General features: G+C 38.1%; 2 protein-coding genes across 11 annotated transcripts in view; both read left to right on the top strand.

Annotated features, from left to right (window-relative positions):
* Positions 1 to 14,777, top strand: part of LOC129425527 (NXPE family member 3-like) — a 133,826-nt gene extending 119,049 nt beyond the window's left edge. For 7 of the 10 annotated variants that reach the window (XM_055181525.2, XM_073863975.1, XM_055181524.2 and 4 more), the window contains 6 exons: positions 1,301 to 1,716; positions 1,918 to 1,988; positions 4,248 to 4,415; positions 12,576 to 12,779; positions 13,587 to 13,927; positions 14,241 to 14,777. In XM_055181525.2, coding sequence (XP_055037500.2) covers positions 1,301 to 1,716; positions 1,918 to 1,988; positions 4,248 to 4,415; positions 12,576 to 12,779; positions 13,587 to 13,927; positions 14,241 to 14,438 — 1,398 coding nt within the window. In that variant the 3' untranslated portion in view covers positions 14,439 to 14,777. The remainder of the gene's footprint in view (positions 1 to 1,300; positions 1,717 to 1,917; positions 1,989 to 4,247; positions 4,416 to 12,575; positions 12,780 to 13,586; positions 13,928 to 14,240) is intronic. The other 3 variants (XM_073863978.1, XM_055181530.2, XM_073863979.1) reach the window with 3 other exon arrangements.
* A 3,304-nt stretch (positions 14,778 to 18,081) lies between these two features.
* trpc1 (transient receptor potential cation channel, subfamily C, member 1) overlaps positions 18,082 to 18,864 on the top strand; it is a 34,118-nt gene continuing 33,335 nt past the window's right edge. Inside the window, exon 1 of the mRNA XM_073864195.1 lies at positions 18,082 to 18,771. Within this exon, the coding sequence (XP_073720296.1) occupies positions 18,700 to 18,771 (72 nt within the window). The 5' untranslated portion in view covers positions 18,082 to 18,699. The remainder of the gene's footprint in view (positions 18,772 to 18,864) is intronic.

Genomic DNA, 18,864 nt, shown 5'->3' with positions numbered 1-18,864 from the left:
AATGTCTGTCGGAATCCGGTAAAACTTTATTTTTGAACCAAAAGTGCTGTTCCTTCAAATCTGGCAGCCAAAAACACAACAAGATGACAATTTAAAGTCAAAAACTCAAACTTTTAGCACACCGGCTATGAGTTCCTACTTATTTTTTGCCTCCAGCTAGAGCGGTGACGTGGGCGATTAAGGGGTCTATACCTGCTTTATTTTAAAAGTACTTTCGGAACATAGCGACAGACCGCGTGTTTACGTCTTAAATGTAAGAGCACTCGTAAATAGTTTTTAAAGTGCAGCACAAAATGCGAGGATGCCTGAAAGAAAATCTGCAATTTCTGACTGGTCCACTATTCGGCATTTAAATCGCGGAGCTGCAAAAGACAAGCGCCAAACACGTCAGTCTAAAGTGTTTTAAAAAAAACATTCATTTAATGAAAAGGAGAATAAAAAACTGTCTGAATTCTTAGCCTTACCCTGAAGTTAATTCACTCTCCATCTATGTTCGGCAGCTTTTGAAGGTAATAACGTTAGCTGCTATACTAAAATATACAATGACTGAGGAAGCCTATGACGAGTCCATTTCATGTGAACACTAGTTAACGTGAGATGAGTAGTAACTGCAGGAAGTTTGGCTTTATATTGTGTTTCCACAACAATGTTAGTAAGTAAATCTACGGAAATGGCCACCGTATGAGTGTAATTTGTAAGAGGTTTGTCGTTTGTCATAGTTGTAAAAAAAACAATGACTTCTGAACATCGTTGCCAAGCGCGAACCAGTACAGAAATCAATAAATTGTCAATAAAATACTGTAATTTCTACAGAAATGTTTTACAGTTTAGCATAAAGGTGGACATCTGGGCAGAGCTACCATTTGAAACGTCAAATTAAGATCACAGTCATTTAAATGATATAAAACTGTCCATGGAGCATATTATGTTATGACACAACTGTTATGCTATGCAGCAGGATGGTACACATTAGTGATGTGCGAATTGCAATTTGGGAGGGACAATAAATAAATAACATTCTGATTACTTGCGGGTGGGTTGTGGATGGATGTGATAAATTATTAATAATAAATATTCAAAGGAAAGATGATTGGTCACAAAAATCAAGAATATTAGATTAATTTTTTGTAGGATGTATTCAATTTTGCAACACTTCATTAAATCCTAAACATGTGAGATGACTTATATTTTAATAAAAAAAAAAATCAAAGGGGGTGTAGTCATCCATGTTCTGACTCTGAGCTCTAACTCTGAGCACTGTATGATAATTACATGATATACTCTATTAATGTCCTTAAAGGCAGGTGTTTATGGGAAAGTTGTTGATCACCGCAATGGGACATACACTGTTGATCTTCTGCTACCCTGGGAAGGTCAGGCACAAGTGTCTGTGCGACTAATGCACTCCAGTGAAGTTATAAAGTTTATTAAAAAATACTGGGAGTCCTCATTCGCACGCAGCCATTATTATGGTTACTTTGAAGGACCAGGACCTGACGGAGTCATGATAAGTGAGAAAGTGGAATGTAATCTTAAATGGGGTCCAGCCGGAAGTTGGATTAAAGACAGCTGCTGCTGTGAATATAAAGATGTAAAAACAGGAACTGTATGGCAGTGTGAGAGACCAAAGCAACTTTCCTGTGACTACTGGGTGTATCATGAAAGAGGAGAAATTCAAAGTCCATTAACTCCTTTTGAGAAGCAACTAATTTTACGGTAAACAGAAACCTGTGACAGACGCATAAAAATATTTTTTTATAGACTTCTTTTAAATAAAATATGAAATGTATAATGTTTTTATATTGCATTTAAGTTATGCCTACATTATTTCAGTATCTGTGTTTCCTGTTTTTTTTTTTTAATCCATGACTCATGTTGAGAGTAAATGCTAATTAATCAAAATGCTTTTCCTCACAGAAATTTAACAAATGTTGGGATTCCTGGAGACACTCAAATCATAAACGTCCTTCCAAATACTTCAGGCATTGGTATGTCAATGGTCAAATTGTATACATCATATAGTTAAAGCAACACTAAAGAACTCTGGCTCTTTGCTCCCCCTACAGGTTAGAAGCGTAATTGTTCATTACCACTGTCGTAAATACTGCAGCATAGCTGGCTCTGATTGGATTGTAGGCCTGCCGTAAAGCAAGTTTTTGTAGTTTTCCCCTCGAACTACAGGACCACTACCCGACGGTTGGAAACTTCTTTAGTGCGGTTTTGGCCGATAGAGGGTGTCTCCGGCTGCACCGGCGGGTGACGTGTCTCCGGCTGCACCGGCGGGTGACGTGTCTCCGGCTGCACCGGCGGGTGACGTGTCACCGGCTGCACCGGCGGTTGACGAGTCTCCGGCTGCGCCGGAGGGTGAGTCTCCGGCTGTGCCGGTTCCGAAGCCCTCTTCGTCCTCTTTCTCCTCCGTCTAGAGGCAGGGAGTGCGGAATGGGAACCGGACGCAGAAATGGTCTCCAGCGCCGGGGATACGGGAGTCGACCTCTCCAGCCTGATCGCCCCGGTCATAATGCCCCTCGGGCTGGACTGTCGGTTGTCAAGACAGTCCACCAGGTCCCAATAGGGTAGGTGGAGTAAACCCTCTCTCTCCCGAATCGGTGGAGGCTCATTCATTCCAGCTACCAAATAAGCGCTGGCGAGCACCTCCGGGTAACACCCCTTGCTTTTCTCCACCGCCTGGGCATAGTCCCTGAAGGGAAGACCCCGCTGCGGTGGAAAGGGGCCACTGCCCGTGAGTGTCTGTGTGGAGATGGACGACCACCACTCTGGGTCGGAAGCACACTTCATGGCTGGTCCGCTGGGTTCCGTTGGGTGGGTGCGTTATGTCACGTTCGGTATACACCGGAAAGTGGAAACAAAAAGAGAACCCAAACGCAGACAAGATATACGAAAATAACTATGAGTTTAATAAATATAACAAAAACACCCACAAGGGGGAAAAACAAGTAATAACCAAAACACTGTGATGAAACACAAAACAAAGCAGAACAAGAGAATCACTGGAACAGGAACTGGAAACATCAACACTGAAAATACTACAACGCACGCACACCACACAGAGAACACGAGGGCATTATATAGACAGCACATCAATGGGGAACAGGTGAACATAATTAATCACGTAAGACACAAGTACATAAGGGAGTGGGGTAAAAGTGACAAGACACTGGGAACACGTGTCCAGGGATGGGCAGTATTTCAAATACATGTATTTAAAATACGTATTTGAAATACAAAATAGTATTTTGTATTTTAAAGCCTTTGAAAAAATGAAATGTAATGTGTATTTAAATATATTTAAGATGAGTATTTTTGTATTTTTAAAATACTCAAAATACTTTGAGCCAGTCAACCAGTCAGGGTGCTGTTTTCATGCATCAACTAGAGCCCTTTTCACAAAGATATTCCATAAGATACACGGCACAGGCATCCTGTAATTTTACGGGACCGCTTGATATTTTATTCGTTCACACTGCCAAGTTAACCCGGCATATGTGATGGTCCCGGAAAGACACGTGACCTGTTGAAAGTCCCGCCCTCTCTTCTACGCAGCGTCTGAAGTTTGCATATTATTTATTATTTCTCTCTCCAGAAACAACTTGCGTGCATTTTTGTTTATGATAAGACTACAAAGGAGCGCGTGAACACACAGTTCTATTCTGGTGAATAATCTCAGCTTCTGAGTGGATATTTGACGAGCTCCCTGATTTCTGCTTTGATACAGTTTTCAGACATTTCTCATCGTGATTGTTTATATGCATTTAAAACCCGCATTTTGAGGAGCTGAACGATATTATCTTGTTGGGATGACGCGCGGGTAATTTCGTTTATTATAGCTCAAATGAGCACGTGATGCGATATTCTTTTATGCTGCTGAATGATCTCCGTTTCAACACAGTAAGTAACGAGCTAACTTACCTGATATCTGCTTCAGTCCAGTTTGCTGCCATTTCTCGTCGTGAATGTTGTAAATCCCTCATTTTAAAGAGTTGAACCAACTTCATGTTGCCATGACACGCGCGTCCTCACTACGGCACGTGCGTCATTGCTATGCGTCTCATTTATCATTTCCTGATAACTGCTTTAATCTAGTTTGCAACATTTATCATGGTGAATGTTTATATGCATGTTATCTCTCGTTGTAAGGAGCTGAACCATAACTTGTGTTGTGATGATGACGCGCGCGTCCTCACTTCGACACGCCCATTACTGCATTCTTGCGGCTTTTGTTCACACAGAGGGTTACCCGCGTATCTTACTAGGTCCTCTTTCCGGCAACGATCCCAGAAGATTAACGGAACGACTTTTTGTTCACACAGACGCTTGTCTGCCAATTTTACGGATATTTTCTGGGACCAGAGGTCTGTGTGAATGGGGTATAGTTCAGACCAGACACCAGAGTTCAGGTAAGCAAATATATCTGTGCAGCTTTTTTAGTGGGCAATAATTAAAATGTTGGAGTGGGGAAAAAGCAAGAGCGATTGTCGCGAAAGGAAATTCAGATTCACACTTGCACGTTGGACGACTGAGAGAGTGTGAAACGCTGACAAATAGGCCTACACTTTTGACTTAAAGGAAAACCACAGTTTTTCGGTGTTTTGCTGTGTTCTTGCCTCAACTTGGACAAATGAATACATAACTATCTATTTTAAATGCATGGACGAAGAGCACTTAGTTTGCAGGAGTCATGATGTTACTGCGCCAGAGGTCGAAGTGCTGCAAACTAAGTGCTCTTCCGCCATACAATAGTTCTATTTTTTATTCACTTAAAAATCACTACGTTTTATTTTGTGCCACCATACTTACGCGTGTAACTACTCATGTAACAGTCTTTAAATAGGGAAAACATGGAAGTGTTTGGTGCATTCATCCCTGTTTGGATCCTAAGGAATAAATGGGACTAGGATGAATGCTAACACATTCATGGCACGCTGTGCAAAGATGAAGTGCACGTATTGAAAAAAGATAGGTATGTATTCATTCATCTAAGTTGAGGTGAGAACATAGTAAAATATTGAAAAACGGTGGTGTTTTCCTTTAAAGGCCCTTTCACACGTGACACGGCAAGTGGTGGAATCTGCACACAGTTGCTGATTTCTTTTTAGCTTTGTGCAGTCAAAACCTTGTTTACACTTTTGCAATTCGCATGGCTCTACTCTACGGCATGAACCTGCTGAACCTGCGGGCTCCTCAGTAAACCTACAAGACTTTTATGCTTGACGTGCTCTAATTCTGTGAAATGACAGAGGGCGACTCTTGAGTAATTGTTTTCAAAACCATCAAAAAGCAGCGATGAGAGGAAGTAGTTTGCCGAATAATTTGTCAAACACTCGTCTCGTGAGAAGTTTGTAAATACGTGGATTTCTTCACATATAAACTGATTAGGTTGTGGGTCATTTTGACGATACATGATTTTATATATTTTATATACATGTTTTTATAAAACATCACTTTACTTGAATGGGTGTTCATAAGGCTGACATGACACCTTCATAACCATGACATGACACGTGTCATGAATATGAAGGAGATTTTATTGACGTTTATGACTACTGTCATTAAGTGTCATTTGTTCAATTATGTCATTTTTATTGCAAAGATGACATTGTTTGAGATGTCTTTGTTATGACAACTTGACATTAACCAAGACAACATAACTGACCACTTTTTACCAGTGATACAAACTGAATTTGTCATTAAAATGTTATTAAGTGTTAATACTCTGTTAAATAGTTTTATAACAGCATCATGAATATTCTTCAGTTCATAATGTTTATTTGACCGAGTATTAATCATTTATAATTAATTTGACATAGTATTAACACTTAATGACATTAAAATCACAGTTTAATGTAATGTTAACCCACAAAGCTAGGTAGTTTCTTAATTGTTTATGATTTATAACAAGTTGTGTTGTATTGGTTTATGTCAAGTTGTCATAACAAAGATATCTCAAACAACGAGGTATGTAAAATAAAATGAAAGTTTCTAAGCAGTTGCACAGATCTAAAGGCTTTTTGGCATTCAGAAATACCCATATAGATTTCAGCATAATAGGGATACTTGCACTGAATCACCAATTTCACATGTATTTTGTGTATTTTCAAAATACAAAATACTGTATTTGTATTTAAATACATTTTTCCTCACAGTATTTTGTATTTGTATTTAAATACATTTTTCAACACAGTATTTTGTATTTGTATTTGAAATACATTTCAATGTATTTATGCCCATCTCTGCACGTGTCACACATACATGATGTGAAAACACACGTGTTCCCACGTAAACACAATGCTGCCATAGTCTTGCCCACTAACAACCTCCCTGGATAATAACCAAGGTCAGGCAAGACCATGACAGCCACAAAACACTGGGAACATGTGAAAGCCACACAACTATATGCCTCCACATGCTCCCACACAGAACTGTCATGGTCTTGCCAGATACACTCAGACCCGAGTCTAATACAAAAGATCTGGCAAGCCCATGACAGAGGGCTGCAAAGCGAATGTGAAAGTGCCGTTCACCCTGTTTTTTGGAAACGTTATTTTAAGGTAAAACAAACTCTTTGGTGTTGCTTTAAATAATACAATAAATTAAAGGGATAAAAATGATTTGTCATCATTATTACCTCACCCTCATGTTTTAAAAAACAACTTGATCACCATCCACTCCCAAAAATGTTCTGAAAAACAATAGACATTGGGGGACAAACAACATGAGGGTGAATAAGCAACCCAGTCTCCTGAGGTTGCGTATAAATAGCACGAAGTGTAAAACTCGTGCAATACATACACCAAATTCCACTTTGGCGTGCATATGATACGCAAGTCCTTCCCATTCACTTAAACGGGGCATCTTTTTTTGTCGTTTTATTTATTGGTTTTTCAATTTTTTTCTGTTTTTTAAACCATTTTCGCTTGGTTTTAGGGTTAGATTTTAGATTTGCTTAATGAGGTTATTTAAAAAAAATGGTAAAAAATAGCAAAAACAATTGAGAAACCAATAAATAAAACAACAAAAAAAGATGCCCCGTTTAAGTGAATGGGAAGGACTTGCGTATCATATGCACGCCAAAGTGGAATTTGGCGTATGTATTGCACGAGTTTTACACTTCGTGCTATTTATACGCATTTTTAGGAGACTGGGCTGGAATAAGTAGTAATAATTGATGACGGGCCATTAAATTATTCAAAAATTTTGCAACACCCAAATAAATCAATGGACAGGAGTCAATCATTCTGCTTATACAATGGTTACCACACAATAAGAGATTGTTGGGAACATTTATTTTAAACCATTTATCATGTTTTGTACTATGCTATTCACTTTTAACCCAAATTAACAGACTTAAAATTGTGTGAAACCCATTGCCGGAACAGTCACATAAAACAGGCTGTTGTGGATCCCCTAACAATGTGATGTCACATTGGTTACGCCCCAACCATAATCAAAAGCGTGGTTCAACCTTCTGCCAGCGACACATGTTTTGATACCCTAGCCTTCTAATTTGCATACGGGGAGGGGAACAAAAGCTTTCTTTGCATTTTTTTAAAGAGACACACAGACAAAAACCGCGTGTTTTTCATTGCTGCCACAAATGGCCATGTTCAACATCATATAATGAAAGATCTGCGGTGTATTTTGAGCTGAAACTTTCCAGACACATTCTGGGAATACCAGAGACTAGGGCTGTCAATAGATTGAAATATTTAATCACAGTTAATCGCATGATTTCATGAGTTAACTCGCGATTAATCGCAAATTAATCGCACATTGTTATCTGTTGTAAATTTACCTAAATGTAACACTTTTTAAGATTTTAATGCTCTAATCAGCATGGATTTGGATAATATATATGCTATATGCAAATGTATGTCTACAACAGCCTGTTTACATTTTCAAAAGAACCATCAGCCATAGTTTTATGAATGTTTTTCCCTTTAGAAGACCTTGTTCTTTCTCCATTTTTGTTTGCTGCTGCATCATTTGTGACCTGTGCTGGCAAATTGAGTTGGGATGAGCAAATTTTCAAAAATGTGTCATTTTTATTTTAACATTCTCTATTAAAAAAATTCAAAACAATTGGACCAATTGTTGGAATCTGACAAAGCATGACAGAACTATACCTGTTAATGCAGAGCAAAAACAATATCAATATACATATATGTTTTTCTTTTCTTGTTTAATTTTGACATTGAGTACAGACCACTTTAAGACTGTAGGATAATGCAAGGGTTTAATATAAATGACACAACAGATACTTTTCCTTAACAGTTAACCAAACATTCACTTCAGATATAACAGAATATAGGTCATACCTGCGTGAATTCTTGTCAAAACAGATATTTTTAAACCTGTAATTTTGTGTTAGATGTCTATATATATCGAGCCCAGTCTCCTGAAGATTCGTATAAATAGCACGAAGTGTCATGCACTCGCGCGTTTGTGTGCATGCGCTTCAGACGTCTGCGTCAGACATCGCTTTTGAGCCTTGTCACTCTTAATAACTCTTTTAACATCAATCAGATCCCGAACTTTATCTCTCTTAATAATTATTTTAACATCAAGAAAGTCCTGCGGTCTATTTTCTATAATTTCTGAATGCTTTTTAAAACGAAACTAAAAAGTGAAAGAAGACGCATCTTTGCTTTATATGGATTTGGGACGGTACACCTCACAGAAAACGTGCAGATAAAGAAAACGGCACGTGCAGAAAACGTGCATTTTAGATGTTTAATTACCATTTAGAGCATTGGATTCGCTAGACGAGAGCTTAATGTTCTTATTTTTATGAAAAGCTCCGACTCATCTAGACAGCGCCAGTAGCTTGCTGCGTCTCAATTCATCCAGCTGTGGGTCAAACAGAAATTGCGTGTTGCCTTAATCGCGCGTTAATAAAATTAGTGCCGTTAAAATGAATTTGCGTTAACGCGTTATTTAACGCGTTTATTTTGACAGCCCTACCAGAGACTAATATTGCTGAAAACACCCTTTAAGATGTTTTATAAAATAACTATGAAGTTGAACAAAAATATATTTCCCTTGAAATTTCAAGTTCAGTAAACTTTTCATTGTAATGCCAATTGCTCTCTCCAACATCCACTTAGTGAAGTTCAATGATTTTCTATTTTTAATTAATTTATATTACTTATGGTGTTATAAATGGCATTATAACACAAAAATCATGATTGTCTATAAATCAATCATTAAATAAACTTGAATATACAACTGTTCTTTCTGGTTCTCGAATCTGATTGGCTCATAGCCGTGCGATATTCCATCAGTATCAGCACTGTAAACGCTTATAATCTTTTAATTGTTGGTGATTTCAATATTCATCTGTGTTGTCCCTCAAGGCCTCTTGTAAGTGAGTTTCTACAGCTTATTGACTCTTTTAACCTTAAGCAATCAGTATCAGGCCCCACACACAAGTTAGGGCATACACTTGATCTTGTACTTTCTTCCGGGTTTTCCATCAAAGACATTTATGCAAGGGATTCTGGTCTGTCTGATCATTGGCCTGTTGTTTTCGACAGTGAGTTTGCATGCTGTCTCCCTGTATATCAGCCATCTACTTATTTTGTTCGCCCTGTAAATTCATCTACTGCTATGTATTTTAAGGATTTGTTTTTTAGCTTCAGTACCTGGAAAACCACACAGGTATCACATGGCATGGATGTTGAGGACATGGTCATTAATTTCAATACCTCTTGTACTGATGTATTAAATGCAGTTGCTCCTCTTAAAGTAAAGAAAACTAAACGGGAAAAACAGCCCTGGCTGAATGAAGATACTAAATCTATTAGAAAAACATGCAGAAAAGCAGAAAGAATATGGAAACGGGACAAACTGCAAATATCGTACCAACTTTTGCAAGCTTGTCTGTCTCAATATCAGGAAGCTGTCTCTTTATCAACTATTTCTCCAGTTTAGTTTCAAAAAATTCTCACTGTCCGAAGACTTTATTTTCCACCTTAAACTCTGTGCTTAATCCTCAAAACTCACTTGGTTTAGTACCAAGTGTAGATCTGTGTGAGAAGTTCTGTATCTTCTTTATAGACAAGATTGTGGGTATTAGATCACAGATATCATCATCTTCATTTAATAGTTATGATACTGTACAGACTAGTTCTGTTAGTTTTTACGATTTTCAGGCCATATCCTACCCTGAATTGTTGGCTTTGGTTTCAAATATGAAACTAACTACTTGTTCTCTTGATATTATTCCTGCTGCCCTTTTTAAGGAGGTATTGGATGCTGTACTACCTAGTGTACTCTCTATTATAAATGCCTCCCTGTATAATAGTACTGTGCCATCCTGTTTAAAACATGCTGTGGTTCACCCTCTGTTAAAAAAACCAAATCTTAATTCTTCCAAATTTCAAAATTATAGACCAATCTCCAAATTGCCCTTTTTGTTAAAAGTTCTGGAAAAAGTGGTTTTAAGTCAACTTACATCATATTTAATCTCAAATAACATCCTGGATCCTTTTCAGTCCGCATTTAAGGCCAAACACAGCACAGAGTCTGCTCTATTAAGAGTGACAAATGACATTCTGTTATCAGTCGACTCTGGAAATTGTGCAGTACTTGTACTCTTGGACCTAAGTGCAGCTTTTGACACGGTGGACCATCGTATTTTGTTGAAAAGATTACACTCTGAGGTTGGTATTTGTGGTGCGGCCTTAGATTGGTTTGAGTCCTACCTCTCAAATAGAACAATATCTGTAGAAATTGGAGAATTTTCATCATCATCAGTACCAATTACTTGTGGGGTGCCTCAGGGTTCAATTCTGGGTCCAGTTTTATTTTCTCTTTATATGCTTCCACTGCGTTTAATCTTTGAACGTTATAAGATCTCTTATCACATCTATGCAGATGATACCCAGCTCTATTTACCACTAGACTTGGGTGGTGATTCTGTTTGTTCTTTGTTAGCATGTTTAAAGGACATGAAAGGATGGATGGATGAAAATTTTTTGCAGTTAAATAAAAACAAGACAGAGGTTATCTTGTTTGGCTCTAAGCTACAGATTGAAAATCATAGTAAAACCTTGAGTCATCTCCAGTCAAAACATCATGCATATGTTAAAAATCTAGGGGTCATCTTTGATTCTGATATGAAGTTTGACAAACAAATAAACTCTGTGGTCAGAGCTAATTTTTTCCAGCTAAAGCGGCTCAAAAAATTAAAGCAAATCCTTTGCTTTAAGGATCTGGAGATTGTTATTCACGCATTTATATCTTCAAGGCTTGACTATTGTAATGCCCTGTACGCTGGAATTAGTCAGTCATCTCTATCACGTCTACAAATTGTCCAAAATGCTGCTGCTCGCTTTTTGACGGGAACCAAAAAGCGAGAACACATTTCACAAATTCAGGCCTCTCTTCATTGGCTTCTTGTGAAACAAAGAATTGATTTTAAAGTTCTTATTTACGTGTTTAAAGCTCTACATGGACTCGCCCCTATTTATATATCGGAACTTTTACGTTTTTATTCGCCTCAGAGATCACTTCGATCTTCATTTCAGCTACTTTTAAATGTTCCGAAATCGCGCCTGAAAACAAGAGGAGATAGGTCTTTTTCAGTTTACGCCCCAAAACTTTGGAACGCACTTCCATTTACAATCAGAGCCACTCCCACATTAAATGCTTTCAAAGCATCAATTAAAACCTACCTTTTTTTCTCAGGCCTACTCATAGACGGGTTTTATATTGTAGATTACTTTTATACGCTATAAGCTGTGGTGTTACTATGTATACATGATTGTGTTTTGTTCTGTTTTTATCTAATTTACATAGCTTTTTAAAATTTTTTGCACTGTTGTTTTGCTTGTGAAGCACTTTGGTCAACATTCGTGTTGTGTAAAGGTGCTATATAAATAAAAAACCTTGACCTTGACCTTCACCAATCCGCGTCTTTTACGTATCATTCCACCACTGGTGATTTTAGAATAAGTAAGGAAGGCATGAAGCACTTGAGCCATAAGGTCACTCATCGGTGCCTGGATAAAGCTGACAACAGAGTGGATGGTCACACGCTCACACATTCAGTTGCACAAACTCAGTTTTTTAAAGACTTTCTGTGTCTCAATCAGTTCCCTAGGTTGTGAATTCGTGGACAAATTGATCATCCCTATGCCCTATCCCTTCATAGATCAGAGCTTGATGTCTAAACTTTTGAGGGAGTTGTGAGATTGTGTCTCATAGTGCAATAAAAACAATCATTTTCTATTTATCTGGATTGTCTGTTTACACACGTTCCCTTCCTAAAGTGCCCTTGAAATGGAGCAAAAAACGCATCTTGGATCTTGGATTTAAGCATTTCTTTAATAATATAATAGATAATATGTGACCCTCCCTGTGAAAAGCCAACTAAATTCATTTTTATGTTTTCTACATAAAATCATCCTACATAATGTAAATAACATTCTAATATAATATGTATCTTTAAAATTTAGTAAAGTCCATGAGTGAAATCAAACTTTAATGCTTTTTATCTCAAAATTTGATTTTGAGACGGTCACATATGTATATAAAATGTTGTTTCTCTTTCTTAGGCACAACAGAAAAATGCAGATCTGATTTGCCTACACCAGTTCCTGCAGGGTTTTATTTGAAAGATGTCTGGAAGTCCTTTGTGTGTAACACTCAAAGTTTTAGTCCACCACAAATGATAAATTGTCTTAAAAACAAGATAATTTACCTGATGGGAGACTCTACCACAAGGCAATGGTTTGAGTTTTTTCAAACAAATTTGCCAGGTAAGTCATTTAATGGTATCACTCTTGCTATTCAGTACGATTCAGTTTATTTAATAATTACAAATGAATTTCTCTTGCACTTTTTATATATTTTTCATTGTTGCAAAGCAGCTTTACAGAAAATACATTTTAGATAAAAAAACAGTGCAGAGAGGAATAAAAAAATTTATATTATTTTGCTGGTTTAACGGTTGCTGGTTAATTTTTTAAACTGTGATCCTAGAATGATACTACTGTACTGTATGAACAAGACACTTTAACTCTTTCACCGCCAGCGCCAGCGTTTTTCATGATTTTCACAAAAGTTTAATGCCTTCCAGAAAATGTTCTTCTTCAAATATATAAACATACAATATACCAAATGAAAGAACAGACCTTTTGCTTTCAAACAAAAAAAAAACGTTTCATCCTACCTTCAGCAGTTCTTTTGTAATCAGCTTTTATATGGGTAGGTTTCTGTAAAAACACCACATTTTGAGATAATTTCATTTTTGTGACGGACTTTTCATAGAGATCCCATTCAGAGCGATCTTTAAAACAGACACGGACATGCAACTGCTTGCCATAGGGCAATACTTCCGGTTTTAAAAAGTTGCGGAAGGGCGCCACCTGGTGGATAATAGCGGTATTGCGGAAAGACGGAAATACTCGTCATTGGCGGGGAAGCGTTTTCTCTTGATTGACGAGATATCTCGTCAATGGCGGGAAAAGAGTTAATATAGACACGATATCAGGAATAATAAAATTGATATATGTTACAGAAATAAGAAAAGCAAATATTTCATTTGACTAACTTTACTTATTTAGGTCTGACAACGATTCATCTTCACGTTGATTCCCAGAATGGCCCCTTGATGGCTGTGGAGTTGACAAATAATATCATTATTCACTGGAGGCCACATGGTTTGCCTCTGCAGTTTCGTAAAATGCCAGCTGCTGACCTGCATTATATCAGCAATGAAATTGATTCTATAACAGGTGGTCCTCATGTGGTTGTTGTCTTCACAATATTTGCCCACCTGGTTGTTCACCCAATAACGTTTTATGTACATAAAGTGGCCACAATTCGTCAAGCCGTGGTTGCGCTATTGAAGCGTGCACCAACGACTACTGTCATTATCAAGTCTGGCAACACTGGACTCACAAAGGTAAAGTACACTGCATGACTTTCATTTTAGCCATTTGCTCTTCTAATTTCAAACTACTTTAGGATTCTGTGCATTACTGTTTGGATGCTACTGTATGCTTTTAACTTGAACAGTTGCCTGTTCAATTATTTGGAGCAGTGCTGGGAGTAACTACAAAATAGAAGCAGTAGCATACACTCTCTATTAATAAGATCATAAGGTTCAGTAGTTAAAAATTCATGTTGCTTTGGTGCTTTTTTGCTGTCAAAGGGCCTAAACACTTTCTTTGCTTAGTTCTAGCACTGTTTTGTGACTATAGTTTGTTTTATTACAGAATGAATTAGGAAATGACTGGCACAGGATGCAGTTAAACACAGTAATGAGAGAGATGTTCAGTGATGTTAAGGGAGTGGTCTACCTCGATGTCTGGCAGATGACTTCATGTCACTACACAACTGAAGACATTCATCCAGCCAATGTTGTCATCAGCAATGAGATTGACATGTTGCTCTCATATATCTGTCCTTCTTGACACATGTAAAATTAAAGCAATATTTGATTAATTATAACATTTACTCACAACATCATCTGTACCAAAGTGTGTGACACAATAATCTGTCACAAATGTTCATATCATGTATACAAACTTTTAAACATGGGTGATTGATTTCAATTATTCTTTAATTAATTTAGTAATGTCCTTCAGAAGCTACATTTCCCAGAAGACAAATTGGGGGACAGGTTCGGTGTTTTGCACTTGGGGTTCTGTTTTCGGATTGTTTGTGGTGAGGTGGAGCGGTTTTGACTGAGGTTTCGACGTGTGCGGCCCCGAGAGTTGTCGGGTGTTTGTGTTTCGCCTCCCACCTCTACGGTGGGTTTGTGGGTGCACTGGAACAGTCCTTCCTAAAATGCATTAAACTTTCGTTTACAAAGACGTGAAACTCATTGAGTGGTCAGGGGTGTTCACGGATGTGCTCGCACGGGAATCGCTGCAAAAGATGCTTTCCAACAGGTGTTTTAGCATTCGTTGGACATATTTTTTTCAAACGCCTCACACCCGTATATTCTTCCGCTTAGAGCTTGAAAAATAGACACTCCAGCCCAGGTGGTGGCGCTAATACGCCTTTGCCAATTGCAAGAATAGAAACAAAGTTCCCGGCGCGGAGTAATACAGTACCTCACAGCACATCTAATACAAGTCAATGGAGTTGGCAAAAACTACGATAAAACCTGTTGGAGTGTGTCTTTTGCAGCGATTTTTGTGTGGGCGTGCCGGTGGGCACCCCTGACCGCTCGGTGGGTTTCACGTCTTTGTGGACGAGGGTTTGGTGCATTTTGGGAGGGATTGTTCCAGTGCACCTGTCGGCCCATTGTGGAGGTGGGAGGTGAAACAACGGGCACCCGGGGGTTCTGGGGCAGCCGCATATGTCGAAATTTCGGTCAAAACCGTTCTATTTCATCATAAACAATCTGGGGGCGGGGCTTTGGGTGAAAAATACCGAACTTGTCCTTTAATAATAATGATGCTGAACAATGAGCTGAACAATTTTTATCTGCGTTTTGATAGGGGAAATGACAATGTTAAGAAATGTATGGAAGTTTTGGAAAATGTTACTTGTAGATGTAGATGCTCTATAAAAATGACCAGAATGTCACAAAGTCCTTCAGATATGTTAGATGACATACTCGTTAATGTACGTTTTCTAATATGTAGAGTGATCAAGGTGAAATTGAAAAAAGGGAACATCTGTGACGTGTAACCAAAACTCACAACACCACCTAGTGTCCTGTGTAGGGCATACTACACAATTGTTGCCCTACTGCAGGTTCCACAAATCTTACCCTGGAGGGCCGGAGCACTGCAGAGTTTAGCTCCAATCCTGATCAAACTCACCTGAGCAAGCTAATCAAGGTCTTCATGATCACTAGAAAATCACAGGTGGGTAAGTTTGATTAGGGTTGGACCTGAACTCTGTAGTGCTCTGGCCCTCCAGGGTAAGATTTGGGGAATAATGTTACTGTATGTGAATATCACTGCAGTATAGCAAGGTGTAACAAAGTGACCGAATAATAAACAATAAAAAAATACAGATCTCACCTACAGCCATCACATCACATGACATGCATGTCAGTCTGTCCTAATATCAGCGGTACATTTAACACAACAATACACATAAGTAGAATAATGACATATTTTAAAGACTGACCTTGCACAGTTTATTTATTTATACCAAAATTGGCTGAAACATAGTACAAAATGACAATTAAATTACTCCTGAATAACAGGGGAGACACAGCAATCCATAAAGTGGGAACAATAACAGGGTAAATAAAATACCAAAACATCAACTATTTTATTTGCATTTTTATTAAATCTTACTGCTATAAAAGCTACAGAAAGAGCATTAACCCTTTAACTGTCATATTCATAGCTGTGAATGATCAGAAATCTATATTTTCCAGCAAATAGTACATTCTGACTACAAAATTAACAACAGTTGAATTAGTTAAAGTGTAACCATGTTACAAAAAAGCAAAGTTAAACTATACTGTAACAAAACTTTAATTTAATTTAATTGTGGAACCCATGGTTTAAATACAGTGGCCATGTTTTTAGGTTTAATTAATAAAACCATCAGTGTTCAAATTGATGGTTGGGGTTGTCCCGGACCTCCTATAAGCCTTGAGGGACCGCCTATAAAATGTAAATTGGGGGGGGTCCCCTGGTATTTATTAAAATTAAAATACTACATGAATTTAGCATTTTCGTGCTGTGCTGTCACAAAGAGATATTGTTTATTATTTGTCCCAATTTCGCAATGAACTAATCCAAAAGATTTCTGTCTGAAATAAATGTAAACTCTCAACTGCGCCTCGATCACTCTGTTTTCTGAAGGAATTGACAGACGAGTTAATGTGTCTGCGTGTGGATTATTTTCACCTCTTTGACGGTAAGTATCTTTAGTCATTTTTTTTATGGTTGGGGATATAAAAAAATCCTCTCAAACTATTATTTCATACCAGTGGCGAGGCTACCCTCTCAGATTGACGGCTGGTCCAGAGACAACATATTTTATTGGGAAAGCAGGAGGAGCAATCACACATAAATAAAAAATAAATGATACTCTCTTTAATACCAATCCCTCAAATACGCATCATTCAGAAAAAATTACTATTTCTAGAAAGTTTATCATTTGCATGTGTTTCTAACACTTGCAAATGTTAACATGCAAGCGCTTTTAAACAACTTGAGCGCAAGAAGATGTTAAAGTGAGCTGTTTTCTGTGCGCGCAGACGCACATAAATGAACGCACACTAATAAGCGCATGCTCGGAGACGCGCTTTCAAAAATCACGCAAACACAAAATTACCTTGAAATATCGCAATCGTGCACGTGTCGTGTTCTCATAATAAACCGCCAGCTAGTTAGTTAGTGCAAACCGTTCACAGAGAAACCAGGGGCACGTTCAATCTCACACCGGTGCACAACGATTTGCTACGGTTTCCGGGTTGAACGACATGTTTCCTGGAAACGGTGTGCAACGGAATGCAACAGGTTTTAGAAGCGTTTTCTCTTGTTTGGTGGGTGTGTCAGAAATGTCAGCCCAATCAGCGGCAAGGTGTATAAAACCACGCGGTAGTAAAGAGACAGCTCGCTCAATGGGTTCAAGTTGAAATGTTGTCTTTCATTCTGGACGGCAAGGTCAGTGACTGTAACTTTAAGGGGCTCTTACAGTATTAAACACACATTTATAACGATTTCATCAGGCTTCAGAAACATTTAAAAAAGAACACAAAGAATGGCCTCTCAGCTACCGTAGTTGCAACTCTTGCGTCATCACAACAGGGCGTTCAATGCATCACCGTTTCTGTTTAATAAACGTTGTGCAACGTTTCGTCGGGGCTGAACGCAGCCCAGATGTGTGTCAGTAGATGGATCCGTGCTTATTGTCCGTCCGTCCAGTATATGCATCCGTCTTAAAGTGGCAGTGCCTGAGTGCCCTCAAGAAATCTGCTTTGTGTCATTATTATATTAATTATACACGAGAAGACAAAAGGAAAATAAAAGATGAATTATAATTTATACAATGAAGAAGAAGACAGTGTTATTATTTATTTAATTTTAATTCTTTAGCTAAATACTACTGTTAGACCTTATTTTATTTGTTCTTTTCTATTTTTATATGCTTATAATTTCTTAATTTGTTCTCATTATTCGATGCAAGAATCAAATAACGTAATCCATTTAACCACTACTATATTGTAAAATTAGGTAATTTGAGAGTAGGCATTAAAGTCCACCATATTTCACCAAAGTCCACTCAGTTTAAAAATTCTGGCCTCGGCACTGTTTCACACTAATATGAGGGGTAAAAGAAGTTTCTTTGATTAAATCCAAGAACACATCTTACTTAATGAAATCGCAGTGAGCATATAATGAAAGGGTCTAGGGCTTGGCAGGGGGTGGGGCTTAGGGGACCCCCCCATAAGCTTTGTCATAATTCGAACACTGAAAACCATGGCTAGTTTGTGTAATTAGTCAACCAAAATTTTTAAACAACCATGTGAAGAATGTAATGATATTCGATGAAAGTAAAAAAGAGCATCATCATTTTTTGAATTTAAGGAGCGCCACTGTGCCATGTGCCGATTTTTACTTTACGTTTAACCTTTTAAATACTCTCATCCTTGGTGTGTTGCTTAAATGTATAGTTTAATGTGCAAAAATATTGCGTTATATGTGCAGACATCCATCGCTTATGTAACAAGATGTTCATCGGTGGTAAGCGCGCATGCGCGTTCTCACTCAGCCTCATCAGCACCAGCGCAACACAGGACATCGCGATGCTCCTGTCTGCTCCTACGTATGTTTTCGTTTGGCCGGGATTTGGTTATTAACATCCTTCAGATTGTATTTATACATGCGCATTAATGTGGATTATCGCTATCGATTAATG

This window comes from Misgurnus anguillicaudatus, chromosome 25 (genome assembly GCF_027580225.2).
Source record: "Misgurnus anguillicaudatus chromosome 25, ASM2758022v2, whole genome shotgun sequence".
In the NCBI taxonomy this organism is placed as follows: domain Eukaryota; kingdom Metazoa; phylum Chordata; class Actinopteri; order Cypriniformes; family Cobitidae; genus Misgurnus; species Misgurnus anguillicaudatus.
The sequence above is the reverse complement of the archived record's forward strand: the minus strand, read 5'-3'. Positions and strand labels throughout refer to the sequence as shown.